General features: G+C 37.2%; 1 protein-coding gene and 1 pseudogene across 4 annotated transcripts in view; both read left to right on the top strand.

Annotated features, from left to right (window-relative positions):
* SETH2 (UDP-Glycosyltransferase superfamily protein) overlaps positions 1-11,753 on the top strand; it is a 31,704-nt gene extending 19,951 nt beyond the window's left edge. For all 4 annotated transcript variants that reach the window (XM_088964291.1, XM_088964289.1, XM_088964292.1 and 1 more), the window contains 5 exons: positions 2,390-2,480; positions 2,678-2,794; positions 2,881-2,984; positions 10,920-11,010; positions 11,231-11,753. In XM_088964291.1, coding sequence (XP_088820417.1) covers positions 2,390-2,480; positions 2,678-2,794; positions 2,881-2,984; positions 10,920-11,010; positions 11,231-11,317 — 490 coding nt within the window. In that variant the 3' untranslated portion in view covers positions 11,318-11,753. The remainder of the gene's footprint in view (positions 1-2,389; positions 2,481-2,677; positions 2,795-2,880; positions 2,985-10,919; positions 11,011-11,230) is intronic.
* A 4,224-nt stretch (positions 11,754-15,977) lies between these two features.
* On the top strand, positions 15,978-18,617 carry LOC148875102 (3-ketoacyl-CoA synthase 12 pseudogene; annotated as a pseudogene).
* Positions 18,618-19,244: the final 627 nt, after the last annotated feature.

Here is a 19,244-nt window from a genome sequence, read left to right as displayed (position 1 = left end):
GGAGCGGCCAGATCATTACTCTCTTTTCTTTCCAACTTCTCTTCTTCTCTTCTTCTCCTTCTTTCTTCATTCTCTTTTCAAGAAACTACTTTTCTTTTATATTTTTTAATTCAGCAGATTCTACTTTTCCTTTATTGGGATTTTGGAAAACATGCAATGATCCACAAAATTGAATCTATCTAAAAAAAAAGTAATGGTCCCCATGTATTGAGTGGTTGGAACTTGTATAGTACTCTTGTAGTTTCCAGCGCAAGTTTTGATATTGTACCATGATTATAAGGGTATGTGTAGTGTATTTATGCATTTGGGAATCAGGGACCGTTGCTTGGTGCAATGGTAAAATTTTGGGCTAACAAGTGTGACAAGAGAGGTTGAAGTCTGAGAACGATAACCTTGCTAAACAAATGGCAAAGGTTAGGTCCTTATCCAGTCCACCTTTGATAACTGGGATCAAGATGGCCCTTTTTTGTGCATTTTGGGGATCTTAGGTTATGATCATTACTTTTCTATCTAATGCTTTCCTTGCAATATCATAGGAAACATGCAGTCCATTTTCCTCATGGTGTCATATGATCATATTGTTATTTTTTGATTCTTGGTCTTCCGTCCATTTAAGACTAATGATCTCAACTACTAGGCTTTGTAGTTTGTACTGGTTGGGCTTAACCCAACGGGGCCCACCCTAATCCCAATTGGCTACAGCCCAACCTCAACTAGACACACCCTAGTTTGCATGGACACCCCGCCTTTGGAGGGGACTCACAAGTTGACACCTGTCCATGAGTAGAATTATATCCAACTCTGCAAAATATGTGTTGGACTCAGCTACAATACAGATCAGTCAGATTTACCAAAATGCCTGCCGCATTGATTCTTCAAAGTTACAAATCCTCACTTTAAATGCTTCTATTGTAACAAAGGTCTAACCATTTAACCTGTCCAACGGGGGACTCTAGTATTTGTATTTTGCCAATTTATGCAATAACTTAATAACCATTCTTTATTGGACCTTTTCCAATGGGAAAACAATGACAATAACAGTGTGACCACATGGCAAACCTTTGGTTCCTTTGAGCTTAACTTGTCAATTGTAAATTGAAATCTAACTACTTTTTTGATAAAAAAATCAAAATTGAAATTTTACTATTTGAGTTGTTATACTTATATAGTTCTATGAATTTTAAGAAAAACATAAAAAATATAATAATTAATATATATGACAAAATTATTATTTATGTGAGACATGTCTAGGAATCCTACTTTCTTGGTTCACCAGGTTGGACTCCTGGACATGCATCAGATTCCAATTCCAATTCCGATCCCTGTGTCTGCATCCAGCAACACTGTCCACTTGTGAATAGAGTAGGATGGGGTGGTGTTGGGACATGAAGTGGGGTGTGATAAGAGGTTGGAAGAAAGAGAATTAAAAAAGTAATGGAAAAAACACTTGGAATGCATAGAGCATGGTAATCTAAGAATGTGAATATGTGATACATCATGACCTGAAGCAAACCTGAACCATCACAGATTGATGTTTTACATTCACAACAGGACACTCGTTTAGGGGCATACCAAAACCTCTCCTGCTTGGGCCAGGTGGGTTAGTTACAAAAACCCATTCCACTAGGACCAAGCGGGGTTGTTGCTTGATTATCTCACTATATTGGCATCTCTATTCAAGAGGTGGCATAGTTATCAAGGTGACGCCTAGGCGATAAGGCATTCTTGGAGGGCCACATCACCCAAATGCCTACATATCTATATGTAAGATACCAGACAATATTTTTATATTTTTATTTTATGTTATTAATAGTAGTATAATAGATATTATTAAACTAAATTATTCATATTGTGGGTTTATAGTATTAATATTATTATTCTTATACTAGTTACTTCTTCTCAACCCTTATGTTTTGTATGTTTTATTTCCTTTCTTATTTTTCTTCACATAAATATGTTGATTTTCTATCCTCTGATGTGGGGTTTATACTTATTTCATGAGAATTATGGTAATTACTTAAAGACCACTACTTATTACCGAAAGTATGAAACCTATAGATCTACCCTACGATTTATATATTTTTTATTTTAAAAAACCCATCACCTAGGCGACAAGATGCCCTATCATTAGTAGAATGTAGTAGGGCGTCCATTGGGGAGAGTTGCTTCATGGTAGGAAATTCCATGCCTATTAATTTTCTATATGGTATACAAATAGATGCATATATGTGAATGTTAGATGCACGTGCTACATTAAATTGTATCTACTACATTTGAATGTGTGCAAGCATGCAGTATCCATTTGTGGAGATGTTTCACTGTTAGACAGCCTTAAGAAAAGCTACTTGTTTGATGATATGTTTGATCTTCTTGTTATTATCTTTTGCAGTTCTTTGACAGAGGCATTTTGTATAGCTATATTGGAGGCTGCTAGTTGCGGATTGTTAACTGTCAGTACACGAGTAGGAGGTGTACCAGAAGTATGCACCTTGATACTGTTTTTCCCCTCTGCCTTGTTCATTTGGTTACTGACTTCTATTGGTTCAGTTTATGGTCTATAGCTAACTGTAGACAAAGTTTGTATGTCAAATTCCAAAACAGGCATGATATCATTGTCATCCTTATGGACTTAAAGCATTCTATAGTTTAACCTTTTTCTTTTGGGGCCCCTGGTCAGGTTCTACCAGATGACATGATTGTCCTTGCAGAGCCAAGACCCAGTGATATGGTTCAGGCAATTAAGAAGGCAATACACATACTTCCAAAGATTGATCCACAAGTGATGCACCTTCGTGTAAGTAGTTTTTCAGGACAACAATAGGTCCCCCCTCTTTATTTTTACATGTATAGTGCTTAACTATATTGTGTTTCTGCTGTCAGATGAAAAGTTTGTACAGTTGGCATGATGTTGCCAGGAGAACAGAAGTTGTATATGACCGTGCATTGAGATGCCCCACTGAGGATCTTTTAGAGCGCCTTTCACGGTATACTTCAATAGATAATCTTAATTAGATAAAAATAAAATTACAAGTTGAAGCAACAAGACATTGCAATTATGCGTATGCTACTATAAGGCCCCATTCTTTTGTTGGGAACAAGATGGGGAAATTTGGTCAAAGGGGAATTTGACCAACTTCCCCACGTTTTTTAGAGAGAACTGTAGGGCCCACAGAAAATGCATTTTCCCTCAGATGAATTTTGGGCCACTTCCTCAGGTTAGTTTTACCCTTCTCCCAGGTTGGTAAATCACTTTCCTTTGGAGGAAAGAAGCTACCCAACGTGTAGTGGGACTAAAATGCTGCTACCAAAATACAAAACCCAAGGGTAAAAATGGTAACAGAGGGAAAGCACTTTCCAACAAAAGAACACAAGTAAAAGAAAAAGGCCTAAGTACAAATTTACTCTTGTCCACCCGAACCCAACCAGGATGGTAGAATATATACATCCCTACAATCCTAGTGCTAAATGTGGCAATGTCTTGCGCAATAACCAAACTTCTAGGTCTTTTATGGATGAACCCTCTAAACTGTCATTTAACCTATCAAACCTCATTTCATATTATTATTATGTGTTGAGGTTAATGGGCTGTGTCTTTTCAATTTAAACATTTTGCATTGTTTTGGTGGTTAAGAAAATGTTAAAGGCAGTGGTCCATGCAATGGACAGTTCTTGGCAATTTAGTTCATTCCAATACTAGTTGTGACCAAGGTTCAAAGTACTGATACACCCCAATACGGTGGAAGGGGTGTATCGATACATTGAACCTTCTGCCTTCACATTTTCTTAGTTTATTTTTTCAAAATCTCCTAAAACTATAATATTTTATATACTTTATTTATTAAAAGAACATTTCTAAGACTCCCTTTAAATAGGTGCATCGAGAGAGTCAAAAGATATAATACAACACACCTGATACTTTGAACCTTGGTTGTGACTATCTCAACCAACATTTAGCTAGTCATTGATTAGATTTATGGATCACTAGGAAATTCTAGATGTGATGCAGAGCATAGTTTTGAAGAAATGATGGGTGGTTGCACTTAAATTTTCAATTTCAATTAGGCAATACGGAACATCTCTGCCCTTTGTATTTGTATTAGTTAATTTAGCTCATAACCAATTAAAACTGTATATCTTGATTTCTAGGGAAGACTAGCAGCAAATATGTAAGAAAGTGTTGGATGTTACTGAGATGGATGAACTTTCAACTGAAGAAAGCTGGCTACAAGAGAATAGTTACAAACTTCTCATCTGATGTGAAGGTTTGAAAAGAGGGTGTTGTTCTAATGGAGGGAAAGATGCATAGAGGAGGGTTCGCCAAAAATCTTCGAAAAGGTCCGAAAAGGTGGGAAGCTGATAATTGGTACAAGAGGGGAGGGTGGATTCAAGAGTAAGAAAGGAGTTTCCTTACAGCAAAGCAGCGGCAGAAGGAGCATGGCCGGAGTTTGGGTATTCAGACCTGATGAAAGCCGATGGTCATTGGGTTGTTAATATGGAGTAGGCGAGAGTAGAGGCAAGAAGACGCTTCCTGCAAAATTGTTTGGTCGGAAGATTTCCAAAGGGGACAAATTTTTCACAAGTAGATCTTTGGGTTACCAAGATGTGGAGAGAAGTGGGAGGGGTAAGGGTGAAAAAGCTGGTGGATGATCTTTTTCTCTTTATCCTTCCCTCTAGAGCTGAAGCAGCGTGGGTCCTCAGAAATGGGTCGTGGTCATTTTGGAGATCTTGTGTGCTATTGGACTGGTGAGGTGCAAGTGTGGGGTGTTTTTACCTTAAAGTGGAAGATAATCAGGAACCTGGTGAAACGTCTTGGATTCGGGGATGTTTGAAGACTTGTCACTATTCAATCCTGGTGAGTGGAACTGTAGTTGATCACTTACCAGCATTGAGAGGGATTAGGCAGAGGCTTTTTTTTTACCTTGGTAGCCAATGTCCTGGAGAGACTAATCCAAAAAGCAGATTCAAGAGGGTTGGCAAAAGGATGGAGAGTGGGAAGGGATAGTGTGCCTATCACACACTTGCAATTTGTTGATGACATAATTTTATTCTGTGAAGGAGGTGATCTTAGCTGGGCGGGAAATATGATTTTTTTTTCTTTGATCAGTAATAAGAAACTTTATTAATGATATGAAACTATGTGAAACATTAGGTACAAAGGGGGGGGGGTCCTGGAGAGACTAATCCAAAAAGCAGATTCAAGAGGGTTGGCAAAAGGATGGAGAGTGGGAAGGGATAGTGTGCCTATCACACACTTGCAATTTGTTGATGACATAATTTTATTCTGTGAAGGAGGTGATCTTAGCTGGGCGGGAAATATGATTTTTTTTTCTTTGATCAGTAATAAGAAACTTTATTAATGATATGAAACTATGTGAAACATTAGGTACAAAGGGGGGGGGTAAAATGTCTTAACTCCTCACCAGAAAAATACATTGGAAGAAAGTCAAAAGTTAGCCCAAAATAAAGATTCCCTATTCACCCCTTGCTTGGCTAACCCATCAGCAACTGAGTTAGCAGTCCTCTTCACCAGCTGTAATGCAACACAATATCCCTACTCAGCCATTTGAATTTTTTCTTCTCATTGTTATAACTCCACAAACCGCTGTCTTCTTCCTTTAGCCACCTAATCACCACCTCTGAGTCACCTTCAAGGACCAAACATCCAATGTTCAAATCTCTTGCTCTTTGGATACCTTCCAGGGCTGCAAGAATTTAAGCCCTAAGAGAGTCTCCTCCAACTTTTTGAGCAATTGTCAAACCTAAAAATCAATTTTGGAAAGAGTTGTGGGTCGGAGTGAATATGGATGAAAGGGAAACTGTGCAACTATCTTGGGTTGTGAAATATCAAATTGGCCCATGAGTTACTTGGGACTCCCCTTGGGAGACAATCCAAGAAATGTAAACATTTGGAACCCGGTGGTGGATAGAGTATCAAAGAGATTAGCATCGTGGAAGAGGAATTACCTATCCTTGGGTAGGAGGATAACATTAATCAAATCAACCTTGGCCAATTTACCTATTTACTTCTTATTGGTGTTCAAAATTCCATTTGGGGTTTCCAAGAGCCTAGAAAAAACAATTAGGGACTTTTTGTTGGAGCCCGGGGAGGAAAGAAAAGATCATAGGGTTAATTGGGAAATTGTAACCAAAAGTATGAACTCTGGAGGTCTAGGAATTGGTAATATTCAGAAAAGAAATGTGGCTTTGTTAGGGAAATGGTTGTGGAGGTTACCAATAGAAAATGAGAGGTTGTGGGCCAAGGTGATTGTCGGTATACATGGGTTGACGGTTGAAGGCTGGGATGCGGGAGTATTTGCTCGAGCTACCAGTGCCTCTCCATGGAAATCTATACATGGCCATGCCGTCCTTCATTCCTTCATCTTATCCAATATAATCTTTGTTCTTGGAATTTGGTAAAATTTTGGGAACACATGTAGGTGGGGGATTTATCTTTAAAAGATTGTTTCCCCTCTCTCTTTGCCTTGTCTGGTTACAAAAATGAACCAGTTTCTACCTTCCTCCATTCCCCGTTGAGGGTCTTGAGCTTACGTGGGATTTGGGTTTTAGAAGGGGAACTAGGGACTCAGATCTAAACAGCCTTTTGTCTCTTCTGCATTTATTACAAGGCTTTGCTTGGACCTTTTAAAGTTGGATTTACGTATTTGGACTCCCTCCCCTTCTGGGCTTTTTTCTTGTGCCTCATTTTTCAATGTTTTAACTCTGGATTTTGATAATGTTGGGCAAACATTTCCAGTTAAGGAAGTTTGGGGTAAATCAATTCCTCCTAGAATTGGGGCTTTCTGTTGGGAAGCCTATTTGGGATGGATTAACACTGGCGATCTCCTTCAAAGGAAGAAGCCTTTTTGGTCTTTATCTCCTAATTGGTGTGTTCTTTGTAAAGTTGATGGTGAGTCCCACTATCATTTATTAGTTTCCCGTTCTTTTGTGTCTTCTATTTGGGAATGGTTTTTCTCTTTGTATGGTTGAAGATGGACTCCCCCACCAGATGTTCAAGGTCTCTTTGTCTCTGCTGTTGGCAGTTGGACAAAGAAGAGGGGAAAGGTGTTATGGAGAAGTACAAGGGCAGCAGTCTGTTGGACAGTTTGGGAGGAAAGGAATAACAGAATTTTAACGACAAGGAAAGGTCTCAAGGGGCACTAATTGAACTAATCACCACAAGGGTGCTGCAATGGGTAAAATCTTTGAAGCTATTTGAAGATGTATCCACAACAACTTTGCTGAATAATTGGAAAGAAGTGGTTTGGTCAGCTCCCAAGAAGAATGTTCTTCGTCCATTATGGAATGTTCCAACTCATAGGTACTTAAAGCTAAACTTTGATGGTAGCAGCGAAGGAAACCCTGGCCCTTCAGGCATTGGAGGGGTCTTTAAGAATGAGGAGGGTGAGATTATTGCTATGTTCTCAGGTCCAATTGGGGAAGGAGACTCTCTCTGATTCTAGCTGTTTTAGAAGATGTCAAAAAGGCAAAGGAGCTCAACTTAAGAGGTTAATTATTGAGGGAGACTCGAAACTGGTAATAGATTGGTTGCAGAAAGAGGAAAACAGAATGTGGAATTACCTAAACAAGAAGAGATTCTTTAAATGGTGGATCCGAGACATGACAGTGAGGCTTCAATGGGTAAAGAGGAGTGCTAATTCATTTGCAGATGTACTAGCTAAACAAGGGGTGGGAAGAAATCAATTGTTCTGGGCTTACATGTAAACTTTATATTTTAATTTTGGGGGAGTTAAGAGAGTTTATCTCCCCTGCCTTGTACCTATCCTTTTATCATTAATGAATTGATTCTGTTACTGATCAAAAAAAAAAAAAGATTGATGAATATGTTTGCTGAGTTCATGAACAGTTTTGATCTGATGGACTTAACTTTGGTTGGTGCTCAGTTTACTTGGACCAATAATCAGGAGACTCCTGTTCTGGTTAGACCTACAGATTTCTTGTATCGTCAGGATGGGGTGACATTTTCGCAGACTTCAGACAAGTTGCTCTTGCAAGGCCTGTTTCAGACCACTGTCCTATTCAACTGATCTGTGGCCCTCAAGAAAAGAAAAAGATTCCCTTCAAAATTGAAAATGCCTGGTATGAAGAAGAGGGTTTCATTCCATTGCTAAAAGGGGCCTGGAATGAGTGCCAAGTGACTGGGTCGAGTTCCCATAGATTGGCAAAAAAAACTGGGGGCAATTAAAGAGAAGGTCAAAGTAAGGAAGCTGGAAAACAAGCTGTCTCTGGAGGCAGAAAAAAGGCCTGTTTAAGCTTAATTGAGGAAATTGATAGAGCAGAAGAGGTGGGTCCCATTTCTCAAGATATGAGGCTGAAGAGAGATATGGCAAAGGCAACCAATGATAAAATTGCCTACAAGTATGAGATAAGTTGGAGGCAGAGGGCCAAAACCGCATGGCTGAAGGTAGGGGATAGGAACACAAGTTTTTTTCATAAAATGGCAAATGTTCGATCTAGATTCAACGAGATCAGCAAACTAGAATGTGAAGGAAAAATAAGAGAAACAGATGCAGATATCAAGGCCATTGCTACAGCCTTCTATAAAAACTTATATAAAGAGCCTTGGACTTTTAGACCTCTTCCTTTGCATACTCCTTTCAAGAGACTGTCAGATGAGCAGAGTTCCTTCTTAGAAAGACCTTTCACTGAGGAGGAGATTAAGGAAGCAATCTGAGTCTGGAGTCAGAGAAGTCTCCTGGACCAGATGGTTTGACTAATATGTTCTACTTGAAATGCTGGGATTTTATAAAGCAAGATCTGTTGAATGTGTTTCAGAACTTTCACAGATCAGCATCCCTACAGAGAAAATACTTTTATTTCTCTCATTCCTAAGAAAGTTCTATCAAGTGTAATTTCCAAGAATCAGTGTGCTTTTGTCCCTGGCAGACAAACGTTGGACAGTGTCTTGATTGCAAACGAGTTGATTGACTCTAGAAGGAGGGATGGAAAACCTGGTCTGATATGTAAACTGGATATTGAGAAGGCTTGTAACCATGTCAACTGGAGATGTTTGGGTTTTGTCTTGGCAAGGATGAATTTTGGTCAAAAGTGGAGGAACTGGATAAAGGTATGTGTCATCTCTCCAAAATTATCTGCCCTCATTAATGGATGTGGCGGGCTTCTTTGCGAGCTCCAGAGGAATTAGACAGGGGGATCCGTTCTCTCCCTTACTTTTCGTTTGTCAGATGGAAGTGCTCACTCAATTCAGTAAGCTAGCTGCCTCTGAAGGTTTTTGGGATGGTTTTGAAATTTGCCCGAGAGGGGAAAAGGTTCATATGCTTCAGTTTGCCGATGACACTCTTTGCTTTATTGACGTTGCAGCCAATCAGTTGGAAGTGATGCTTGGAATTCTTTGCTGGTTTGAAGTAGTGACTGGGCTGAAAGTAAATTTGGGAAAAAAGAGTTGTCTTCCCAGTTGGCCAGGTTGATAACCTGGAATCCTTGGCTGAAGTGTTGGCTTGTCAGGTTAGCTATCTCCAAGGAAAGAATCTGGGGCTCCCCCTTGGATCTAAATGTAATTCTGTGTCGATCTGGAACCTGTGATTGAAAGGATGGAAAGGAAGTTGGCTTCTTGGAAGGCCAAATACCTATCGGCTGGTGGTAGAGTGACACTTCAGAGGTTTTTCCTTTGGAGGGGGTGGGAAGACGAAAAGAAAATTCATCTTGTGAAGTGGGACCAGGTGTGCCTGCCTCTAGAGGAAGGAGGCTTGGGTTTAAGGAAATTAAAAACTTTTAGTACTGCTCTTCTTAGTAAATAGTTGTGGAGGTTTGGAACTGAGAGGAATGCTTGGTGGAGGAGACTAATTGCATCTAAGTTTGGGGTGGATTGGGGTGATTGGATGTCTTTGGACCCTCTACAGAACTGGGGTTCTCTTTGGAAAGGAATTAATCTTTTGGTTTAGATTTCAAAATTGGTAAAGGGAACAGACAAGTTCTGGAAGACCCTTGGTGCATGGAGACCCCTCTTGCAGAAGCCTTTCCCCTGCTTTATCGGTGTGCTGCAGACCAAGATATCTCAGTTTCTGATTCCTATGATTTAAGTGGTAATTCTATCTCCTGGAGTCCTCTATTTAGGAGAAATCTTTTCGACTGGGAGCTGGAACCATTTGTGGGGAGTTCATGCAAGTTCTACAAAGACAAAGCACCTCAGTCAATTTAGAGGATGAGTGAATTTAGAAGTGGAGTAAGGATGGCTTTTTCTCTGTTAAGTCTATGGCCTCTAAACTTAGTCAGATTGGGGCAGCTGACTTCCCAAGAAAACAGGTGTGGAATCCAATCTGCCCTTCCAAGGCAAACTTTCTAGTGTGGGTTTTGACTCTTAAAAAAGGTTTTTCAAGAGTCAATCTGGATAGGAGAGGGCTGTAGATCCCTGATCTGAATTGTGGGATGTGTGGATTAACACCAGAGATAAGTGACCACCTTTTTCTCCACTGCCACTTTGCTACAAAGATTTGGGCTCATTTTCTTAAAGCTGCTGGGGTCGGCTGGGTCATGCCTAGTTCCATCAAGGACTTGCTCTACTGCTGGAAATTGATGGGCCTTAAGAGAAAAGGGAAGCTGATCTGGAGTACTATACCTACGGCTATTATTGTGTCCATTTGATCTGAGAGGAATAGTCACATTTTCTTTAACAGATAAAAAAATATAGATGGCTTGATACAGATTTCTGTTTGTAAATTGCATCTTGGTTCAGTTAGACCTGAGTTTAAGCATCAAAATGTATTTCGGATGCTTCACTCTCAATCTGTCTGGAGTCTGTAACGAGTTTTCTTTTTCGAGGAGTGGTACCCTTCTCTTTATTTCAATAAATTCTTACCTTACCTTTCAAAAAAAAAAAAAAAAAGAAAGAAAGTGTCAGATGTTTACTAATTGCTAGCAGTACTTGATACATTTTTGTACAGGTACCTCACATGTGGTGCTTGGGCAGGCAAGATATTTTGTTTGGTCATGATCATTAATTTTTTATTATGGAAATTGCTGCAACTATGGCAGGTAATTATTTATTTGTGTTTGTGTTAGCTCCATTCCTCTGTATCTTGCTGAGTAGGTTGGACTTGAACATGTTACCTCTTGGTTGCCATGCCATTTGCTAATCAACTGAATCATGGCTCCGTTCATGTCCATCCAAGTTATATTCATTATTACAATGGTTTTCATTGTATCTTCATTTCTCCATGGTAACTATCCTGTATTGCATTTTATTTTCTACCAGCCTTCAAAGGATATAGAGGAGGTACCTGATATTGCGCTTCTCCATGACCAACGTGAAACAACTCCATGGGATTCCGTTGAGGACTAAAGCAGTTGATTATTCATGAATCTCCTTAAATGGAGTAATTCCTAATTTTGGTGATGCTGATCTTTCAGATCATTCAAGATTATGTTCTTTGTCCTACAGTTAAGGGATGCTCTTTGGTACCCTCAATCAGCTAAGCATGCTGGTCCAAACCAAGGAACTTACAGGGGATCAATTGACAATATGGAGGATTGACATCTCCAACTAAGTGATGATAGTTTACACAGTCTTGTCTTGTTTTTCATATCAGTTGAAGACTCTCGGATTCCTTTTTTCTTTGTTCATATACCAAAAATGTAAAGCAGTTCAATTGTAGAACTTGATGCATTACTATTTTTTTTTCAGAAAAATGAGAAGCATAAAGCCACATGGATATTGGAGTTGCCAAAACTGTAACTTGAATTATCAGCTTATTGTCCTTAGTTGTATATTCTTTAAAGTGTGTTCATTTATTGTTTTATTTATTTATTTATTTACTTTTTGAGGGGAGGGGGTTTAGCAAAAGGAGGATATTACAATAAAAATCAATATTGATGCGTATCCTAACTCAGTTTTTTCTTTTTGGTAAATAGGTGATTCAGCATCAGTGAATTCCTTGGTTTTCTTTTTTTTTTTGTCAACGAAGGACCATACAAAACAAACTTCTTTTGAGGAGATACTGTTCTCTCACCCCTTTTTTCAAGTGATTATGCATCAGCATATCTTTTCTTGAGGATATGTTAGATATGCTGACATGGCATGCACCTAACTTGAAACTTCTCACCTATTTGTTGCTGCAATGCCTGGTGTTCCCGCTGAGAACTAATATTGAGGATCCCACTTTAGCTTAAATCAGACTTACTTAGGGAGAATGAAAACTGAATTCGGACTCAGAAAGAGAGAGGGGAATAATGAGAATTTGATATTTCCTATATATTCATGTCATCTTCCATTATAGTTAAATAATCTATTCTTAACTAATAATCTATTGTTTAGTAATCCATTAGTTATGAAAATTGTTAAAAATTTATGGAAAATATTCTACCAAAATTATGAAATGATTATTTCATAAATAATCCATTATTTAACAAATATTAAATAATTTAATAATCTACCAAAAAGTAATAAAAAATCCATTAAATTTCTACAAAATAGTTTATTGATAAAAGATATTACTAATTAACATAATTTACTACTTTCTATAAATTCAGTAATTATAGTTAACAATTATCAAATAATTTAGGGAAACTCTTTAACTAATAATCCATAATTATTTTTTAAATAAGTAATAAAAAATTAAGAAAATAATCTATGAAAAAAATATTCTACAAAACTATTTTAATAATAATCCATTGTTATTCAACTAAATAATTATTAAAAAATAGGAAAATTAAATTATCAAAAATTGTTTCATAATTATTTAAATAACAAACCATTATTATTATTTCAATAAATAATTATTCAATAATTTAGGAAAATTATTGTCTATCCACACCGATCTAAACCACTTGGTTGACTTCGACCATACCTGGTTTTGCATTAATTAACAACAAATGGTCTACTTTTATTTAAAAATAATATAATTTACCATAATTAAATTATTTTACTATAATTACATTTACTTTGATTAATATTAAATAATTTAGGCTTAAAAGTAAATAATTTACATTAATTTATTTTTATTGTAAATAATTAATTTACTATACACTACTAGAATTGTAAGGATGGCAATTTTCCCTATAAAACTAGGGCCCTACTCTTCTTTGCCCCAAATGGGGCAAATTTTCTCAAATCTTAAATGGGGGATGGGGCATAGACAGGATGGGGATATGGAAAATATTTTTGCCCCAAATTAGTGATGTGATTTTCATATAATTCCCTGAACCTGATGGTAAATTAGTAAAATATCTATAGATTTAATATTGTTTTTTAAAATATCTGTAAGTTTTTCTCATATTCTTATAATCATTGGATCCTATAATTTCATTTATAAAATAGCTCCAAATTGTCATAATCCAATTCCTAAAATACCCCTAGATTCCCATAATCTTATTCGTAAAATATCCATAAATTATATTTTTTAGGTGGTTGCCTCAAGGTTGGAAAAATTTTGGAGATTCCCCTTCCACGATGAGGAATGGGTGCCTCGCCCTAAACCTGCCCCGACACTTGGGTTGGGGTAGGGATGGAGTAGAGTGTCTTAACTTATAGGGGCAAGGGATAAGGAGGGGTGCCCCATCCCTTGCATCACATGGGCCCCCACTAGTGTGTGTGTGTGTGTGTGTGTGTGTGTGTGTGTGTGTGTTTGATCGATTATTAATATTAAATGAGTTGAAAAGAGGTAATGTTAATATATTCAATGCATTCAATTCTCTCTTATTAAATCCAACATTTAAAGAATTAACTTACATTCACCTTCATTGAATCATATATTTAAAACATTTTTGTTTCTTTTCATCATTAACTTCTATTAATTAAATCAATACATAATAAATTAATAATTTCAATAACATAAAAACTTATACTTTAAAATCTACCAAGAAAAAAAACAGTGTTTTCATCTTGGTGGCGGTAAAAAACTTAAACCATTTTGGGTCAAATGGGCCAACCCATGCTACTAAAATTAAATAATAAAATTCAAAAATAGATAAAATGTAAAAAATATATAAAAATTAAAAAAATGGCAACATTTTAGCATCACATATTTGACATATTAAACAACAATAAGCATGATAAATAAGAAATATTTTTATTGATGACGGAAATGGAATGAAAATTTAAAACTATTATCTCATTAAATTCTATATTTAAGATATTTTGTTTTCATCATTAAACTCTATTGATTAAAGCCATAACATTAATTTTAATAGTATAAAATAAATATTTTGAAAACAAAACCATTTTCTTTTCTCCTGGTGGTGGATAAGCAATTCAACCATTTATGGTCAATGAGTTAATAAATAATGTCATGATTAAATAATAAGAAACTAAAACAAAAGTTTTTTTAAATATATAATACAAAAAAAAAAAGATTTGGGCATATCTCTAATATTGTATATTCATTATACTAAACAAAAATAAGTATGAAACATAAGAAGTATTTTTATTAATGTTGAAAATGAAATTCCAAATTTAAACTCAACCTATAAACAAAATTATGTCATAGCCAAATAAAATAATTTTAAAAATTTGAAAATGCAAAGAATCACAAAAATAAAAAAGAAAAAAAAATTGGGTACATATCTAATGTTATATATTTATAAAAAATAAAATATTGGATACATCTCTAATATAATACTGTCATTATATTGAACAAAAATAAGTATTATACATAAGAAATAATTTTATCAATTGTGGAAATGTAATACAAAGTTTAATGAAAGCAAACTATTTTATTTTTTGGGTGGTGGTTAGTATTTGTGTCAAATAGATTAATCGATGACATGATAGTTAAATAATAAATCTTTAAAAAATTAAAAAGTACAAGTAATCAAAATAATAAATTAATTATGTAAAAAAAAATAAGTGTGATAAGTAAAAAATATTTATATAGTGTAGATGAAATATATAGTTTAAAGCTGATTCGAAAGCAAAGCTATTTTCTTATTTAGATGATGGGTCTGTCAATGGTTCAAATTTTCAAAGAAACACATGATGTCATAATTGAATAATAAATATTAAAAAAAAGATAGAACACAAAAAATGAAAAAGTATAAAATTTTGTTAAAAACATTTGAGAACATTTCTATTGTTCTATACTCATCATATTAAATAAAATTAATTGTTAAAATAAAAATTCATGTTGTCACAATTAAATAATAAAATTCAGAAATAGATAAAATGCAAAGTGTATGATTAAAAAAATTGGAAACATTTTAAACATCATTTATTTGTCATATTAAATAATAATAAGTTTGATAAAAAAAAAAAAAATGAGGCAAGGTGCATAGATTTTGCCTCAAGGCTTAAACCTCGAAGCTTTGATGTGAGGCTTAAAGCTTTTGTTAGAATGAGGCTTAAGCCTTAAGACTCAAGGCGTGAATCTTAACCTAAGGCGTATTAATAACGACTTAGTAATTTAATAAAAAATAAGTATTTTTATAATTTAAAAGGAAATTGTCTAAAACTCATTGTGACTTTTCAACACTTCTCTTAAACTCACCATAACTTTTCAAAACGTTCGAAGAACCCCATGTTAGTGAGTTTTTGTTTTTAAAAACTCACCATCCATTAGAGCACTATTAGTATTCATTGACAAAAGTTGTCCATATCAGCATAAGTGCAATTCTCATGACCAAATTATCCCTGAATGGCTTATCAGTCTTAAACATATTTTTATGATTAAAATGCCCTTAAACACCTAACTACCTTATATATATAAGATTTCTATTCGCTGAGAGACATTTTGCTTTCATATTGTGCTCCTTGAAAGTATTCCAAGGAAGTTGAAAAATGAGTTGGGTTGAATAATAACAAGGCATTTTTGGAATATTGAAAAATGTGTTGAATATAAAAAAAGGATAAAATGGTAATCTGCGAATGCCTATTAGTCTCTTTAACATTGGGTTCCTTGGACGTTTTGAAAAGTTATAATGAGTAGAGAGATGTTGAAAAATCATGATGAATGGGTAATTCCGTTTTTGGATGTTTGGTGTAGGTGGAATTCATTCCCCCATATGGGGAAATGTCCATTCCCAACCCCCTCCCCTGTGCAATTCAGAAGGAAGGTGTCGTGGGTAGACCAGGGTCACCCCTTGGCAAGAACCTCCCAAAATCTGCCACTCATGCCTTCGTTGAGAACCTCAGAGTATTAGCACCCAAGGTGCTACCACTAAGGGAGCTGCTTCGATATGTTATAGTAACACGCCTCCTTCCTCAGCCCAAGAAGGACAGTGCATCTGCTGGCAAAAGCGGCGGTGTCAAAGTAGGAGTGAATTTCAAGACTGGGATCGACCATTTTTTCCTTCACACCGGCGGAAAGGCGGTTATCGATGGGGTGGCAAAGAGTTTGGGGCTGATGGAGTACGACTTGAAGCCAGCAAGGAGGCCAAGAAGAGGTGATAGGGTGATGATGATGATCAGCTTCGGGGGAGGTTTCAAGTGCAACAACTGCCTTTTGGAGGTTGTTAGGGATTTGGAGGGTGATAACGTGCGGAAGGATTTTATTGCTAATTACCCTCCAAAAACCCTAGTCAGTCTGTTCATGAGCGAGTGTGGGTGGATTAACAATGAGACGGAGGAGACGCTTAAGAAGCGGTGGATAGCTACAAGCAAAATTTTTGAATTTGCTACAAAATTATTATAATTTCTATATTTCTTGCAAAATTTCTGCAATTTTTTGATATTTTCATGCATTTTCTGCTTTTTATTTTTATTAGGGGCAAAACTGAAAATCATGGCCGATTCCGATTCCAGTCTCTTGATGAACCAAACAGTATCAATTGGAATCCGATTCTGGTTCCTGTTTGAACCAAACAAGTAGGGGGAATAGACTATTCCGATTCTGATTTTAAGGGATTCTGATTCCGATTCCAATCACCAACCAAACGGACTCTAAAGTAATGATTGCCTAGTCCCAGTATAGATTAGGAATGCCAAGTAACTTATAGTCGAATGTGAGAACATCTGCGCCCACTGAGCACACCCCACAACACATCCAAACCACGTAATGGGAACATCTCCCAATGACAAGCAACGGAGATGTTCTCAATGCACTTTTAGATATGCATGTGAAGTGCGCAGTGTGGGGCATAGATTCATCGAGACATCTGCGCCCCACTAAGTGTCCCCGACAGCACATCCGAACTGTGTGCATTGGGAACATCTCCGAGTGATAAGTACAGGAGATGTTCTCAATGCATGTTTAGATATGCATGCAGGACACGTGTGTGGGGACTTCGGTTTCAGTCCAGGCACGCAAATATACGCACCGTTCACACACCATGAGAACGCGCCACGCGTCTTTTAATTCGTGCATTGGTTTAATGCGTGCAAAATGACTATCCTTCATTTTGTTAGCTTCTCATTAGTTCCATTCCACATTTTCCACTTCCTTCTCGAGACTCACCGGACTCTACTGTCACCAGTCACTCTCACTCTCTCCCGGTTGGACCGGCGGTGATTAATAGCCATAACCGGCGACCCCCTCAGGTATTTTGGACTCTACCCTAATAGAAGTCGGACTGTTATCACCGGAGATTGATAGAAGTCGAACTCCTGTCAACGGTAATCATTCAGATTCGCCTACCCTTGCGGATTCTATGGACAAAGGAGTCTGATGAGAGAAGAGATGGCCATTGGAAACAAGAAGTGGAGATGTCATCATCGTTGTCTCATGTTTCTCACTCTACCGCTTGGGGAGTCGGATTCAACCTTCAATATGGAGCATGAATCGGACTTCAAAACACACAATTTCGAAATCCACTTTCTCTCTGTCTCTCTCTCTCTCTCAGTCTGGTCTGTTACAGTTTTATAGAAGATTTCTCCGGAGATTCTTCAATTTTGCTGGTTGCAGATTCTCGTCCAAGGCTCTATTGTATCCTAGGAACGGATTTGCCTGTAACCCAACAACAAACTCAGTGAAACTGAGTGGGGGCAAATAACGTTCTAAAGACAGTGTTTTCAGACGCGCTTCAGAGCTTCTCCTCCAAAGTTACAATGATCTCATTTTCCAACACTTGCTATTCTTGCTTGTTCGGCAAGGGTAAGCGAATCTGAACTCTAATTACCGTTAAGAGGAGTTCGGCTTCTATCAGCCATTGGTGATAACAGTTCAGCTTCTATCATGGCAGAGTCCAAAAATACTTGAGTTTTTTTTTTTAGGTTGCCTGTGTTAACAGTCACCGGTGATGACTGTTGGTCGCTGTTGGTTGGAGAGGGAAAGAGTGGGAGTGCCTAGTAAGGGCAGAGTCCGTTGAATCTCGAGCGGGAAGTGGGAAGGAATGAATGAGAAGCTAACGACATAAAGGATAGACTCTGCTAATTCATTTCACACACATTAAGCCAATGCACGGATTAAAAGACACGTGGCACACCCTCATGCTACACGAATGGTCCACGTATACAGCATGCCTGAACTGAAGCCAAACTTGTGTGTGGGGTGCAGATGTTGTTGGGAAATGGGGTCACTGTAACTTTGGAGGAGAAGCTTTGAGGCACGTCTGAAGATACTGTCTTTAGAACGTTATTTGCCCTTATTCCGTTTCACTAAGTTTGCTGTTGGGTTACAGGCAAATCCGTTCCTAGGATACTACAGAGCCTTGTGCGAGAATCAGCAACCAACAAAGTTGAAGAATCTCCGAAGAAACCTTTAGTGAGAATGTAACAGATCGGACTGTGTGTGTGTGAGAGAGAGAGAGAAAGAGAGAGTGTGGATTTTGAAAATGTATTTTTTGAAGTTTGATTCATGTTCCTTCAATAGTTTATGAAGACGTATGAAGAAAAAGGTAGGTGCTGGTTCAGAGAAGGCACCGTGAATAATCACAATTTCAAAAGGTAATTAACAGTTAATGGCTGTTAAGTTTGAATTGTTCGCGAGCCACGCAGGTGCGAGCAAAATGCACCTCATTGCGCCGCACACGCATGCACGCGTGTTGCACGATATCAAATATCCACTCTCCTCTATTATATCTAAGGAGTGTAAATCAGCTCCTATTAAAATATTTAAAACAAAGCTTATAATTTTCCAATGTGGGAGAAGTTTAAAACTAAGTTTTGTAAGAGAAAAACTAATTTTTCAAACAAGTGTGCAGGTGCAATTTCTCATGTAATTGACCAATCAAAACCATTGGATTTAATCTCTTATGAGATTAAAACCCAATAGATGTGATCTCTCTACCAATTGTGATCACATTTGCGCCCCAATCAGCATGCCCCACAACACATCCAATTTGTGCATTGAGTAAGGCTGCTCATGAACTGAATCATGGTCCTATTTTTGAAACTGAACCAG

The sequence above is a fragment of the Nelumbo lutea genome, chromosome 1 (genome assembly GCF_056320005.1).
Source record: "Nelumbo lutea isolate HS-2025 chromosome 1, American lotus-T2T, whole genome shotgun sequence".
Taxonomy (NCBI): Eukaryota; Viridiplantae; Streptophyta; class Magnoliopsida; order Proteales; family Nelumbonaceae; genus Nelumbo; species Nelumbo lutea.
This window is presented reverse-complemented; position numbering and strand designations above follow the sequence as displayed.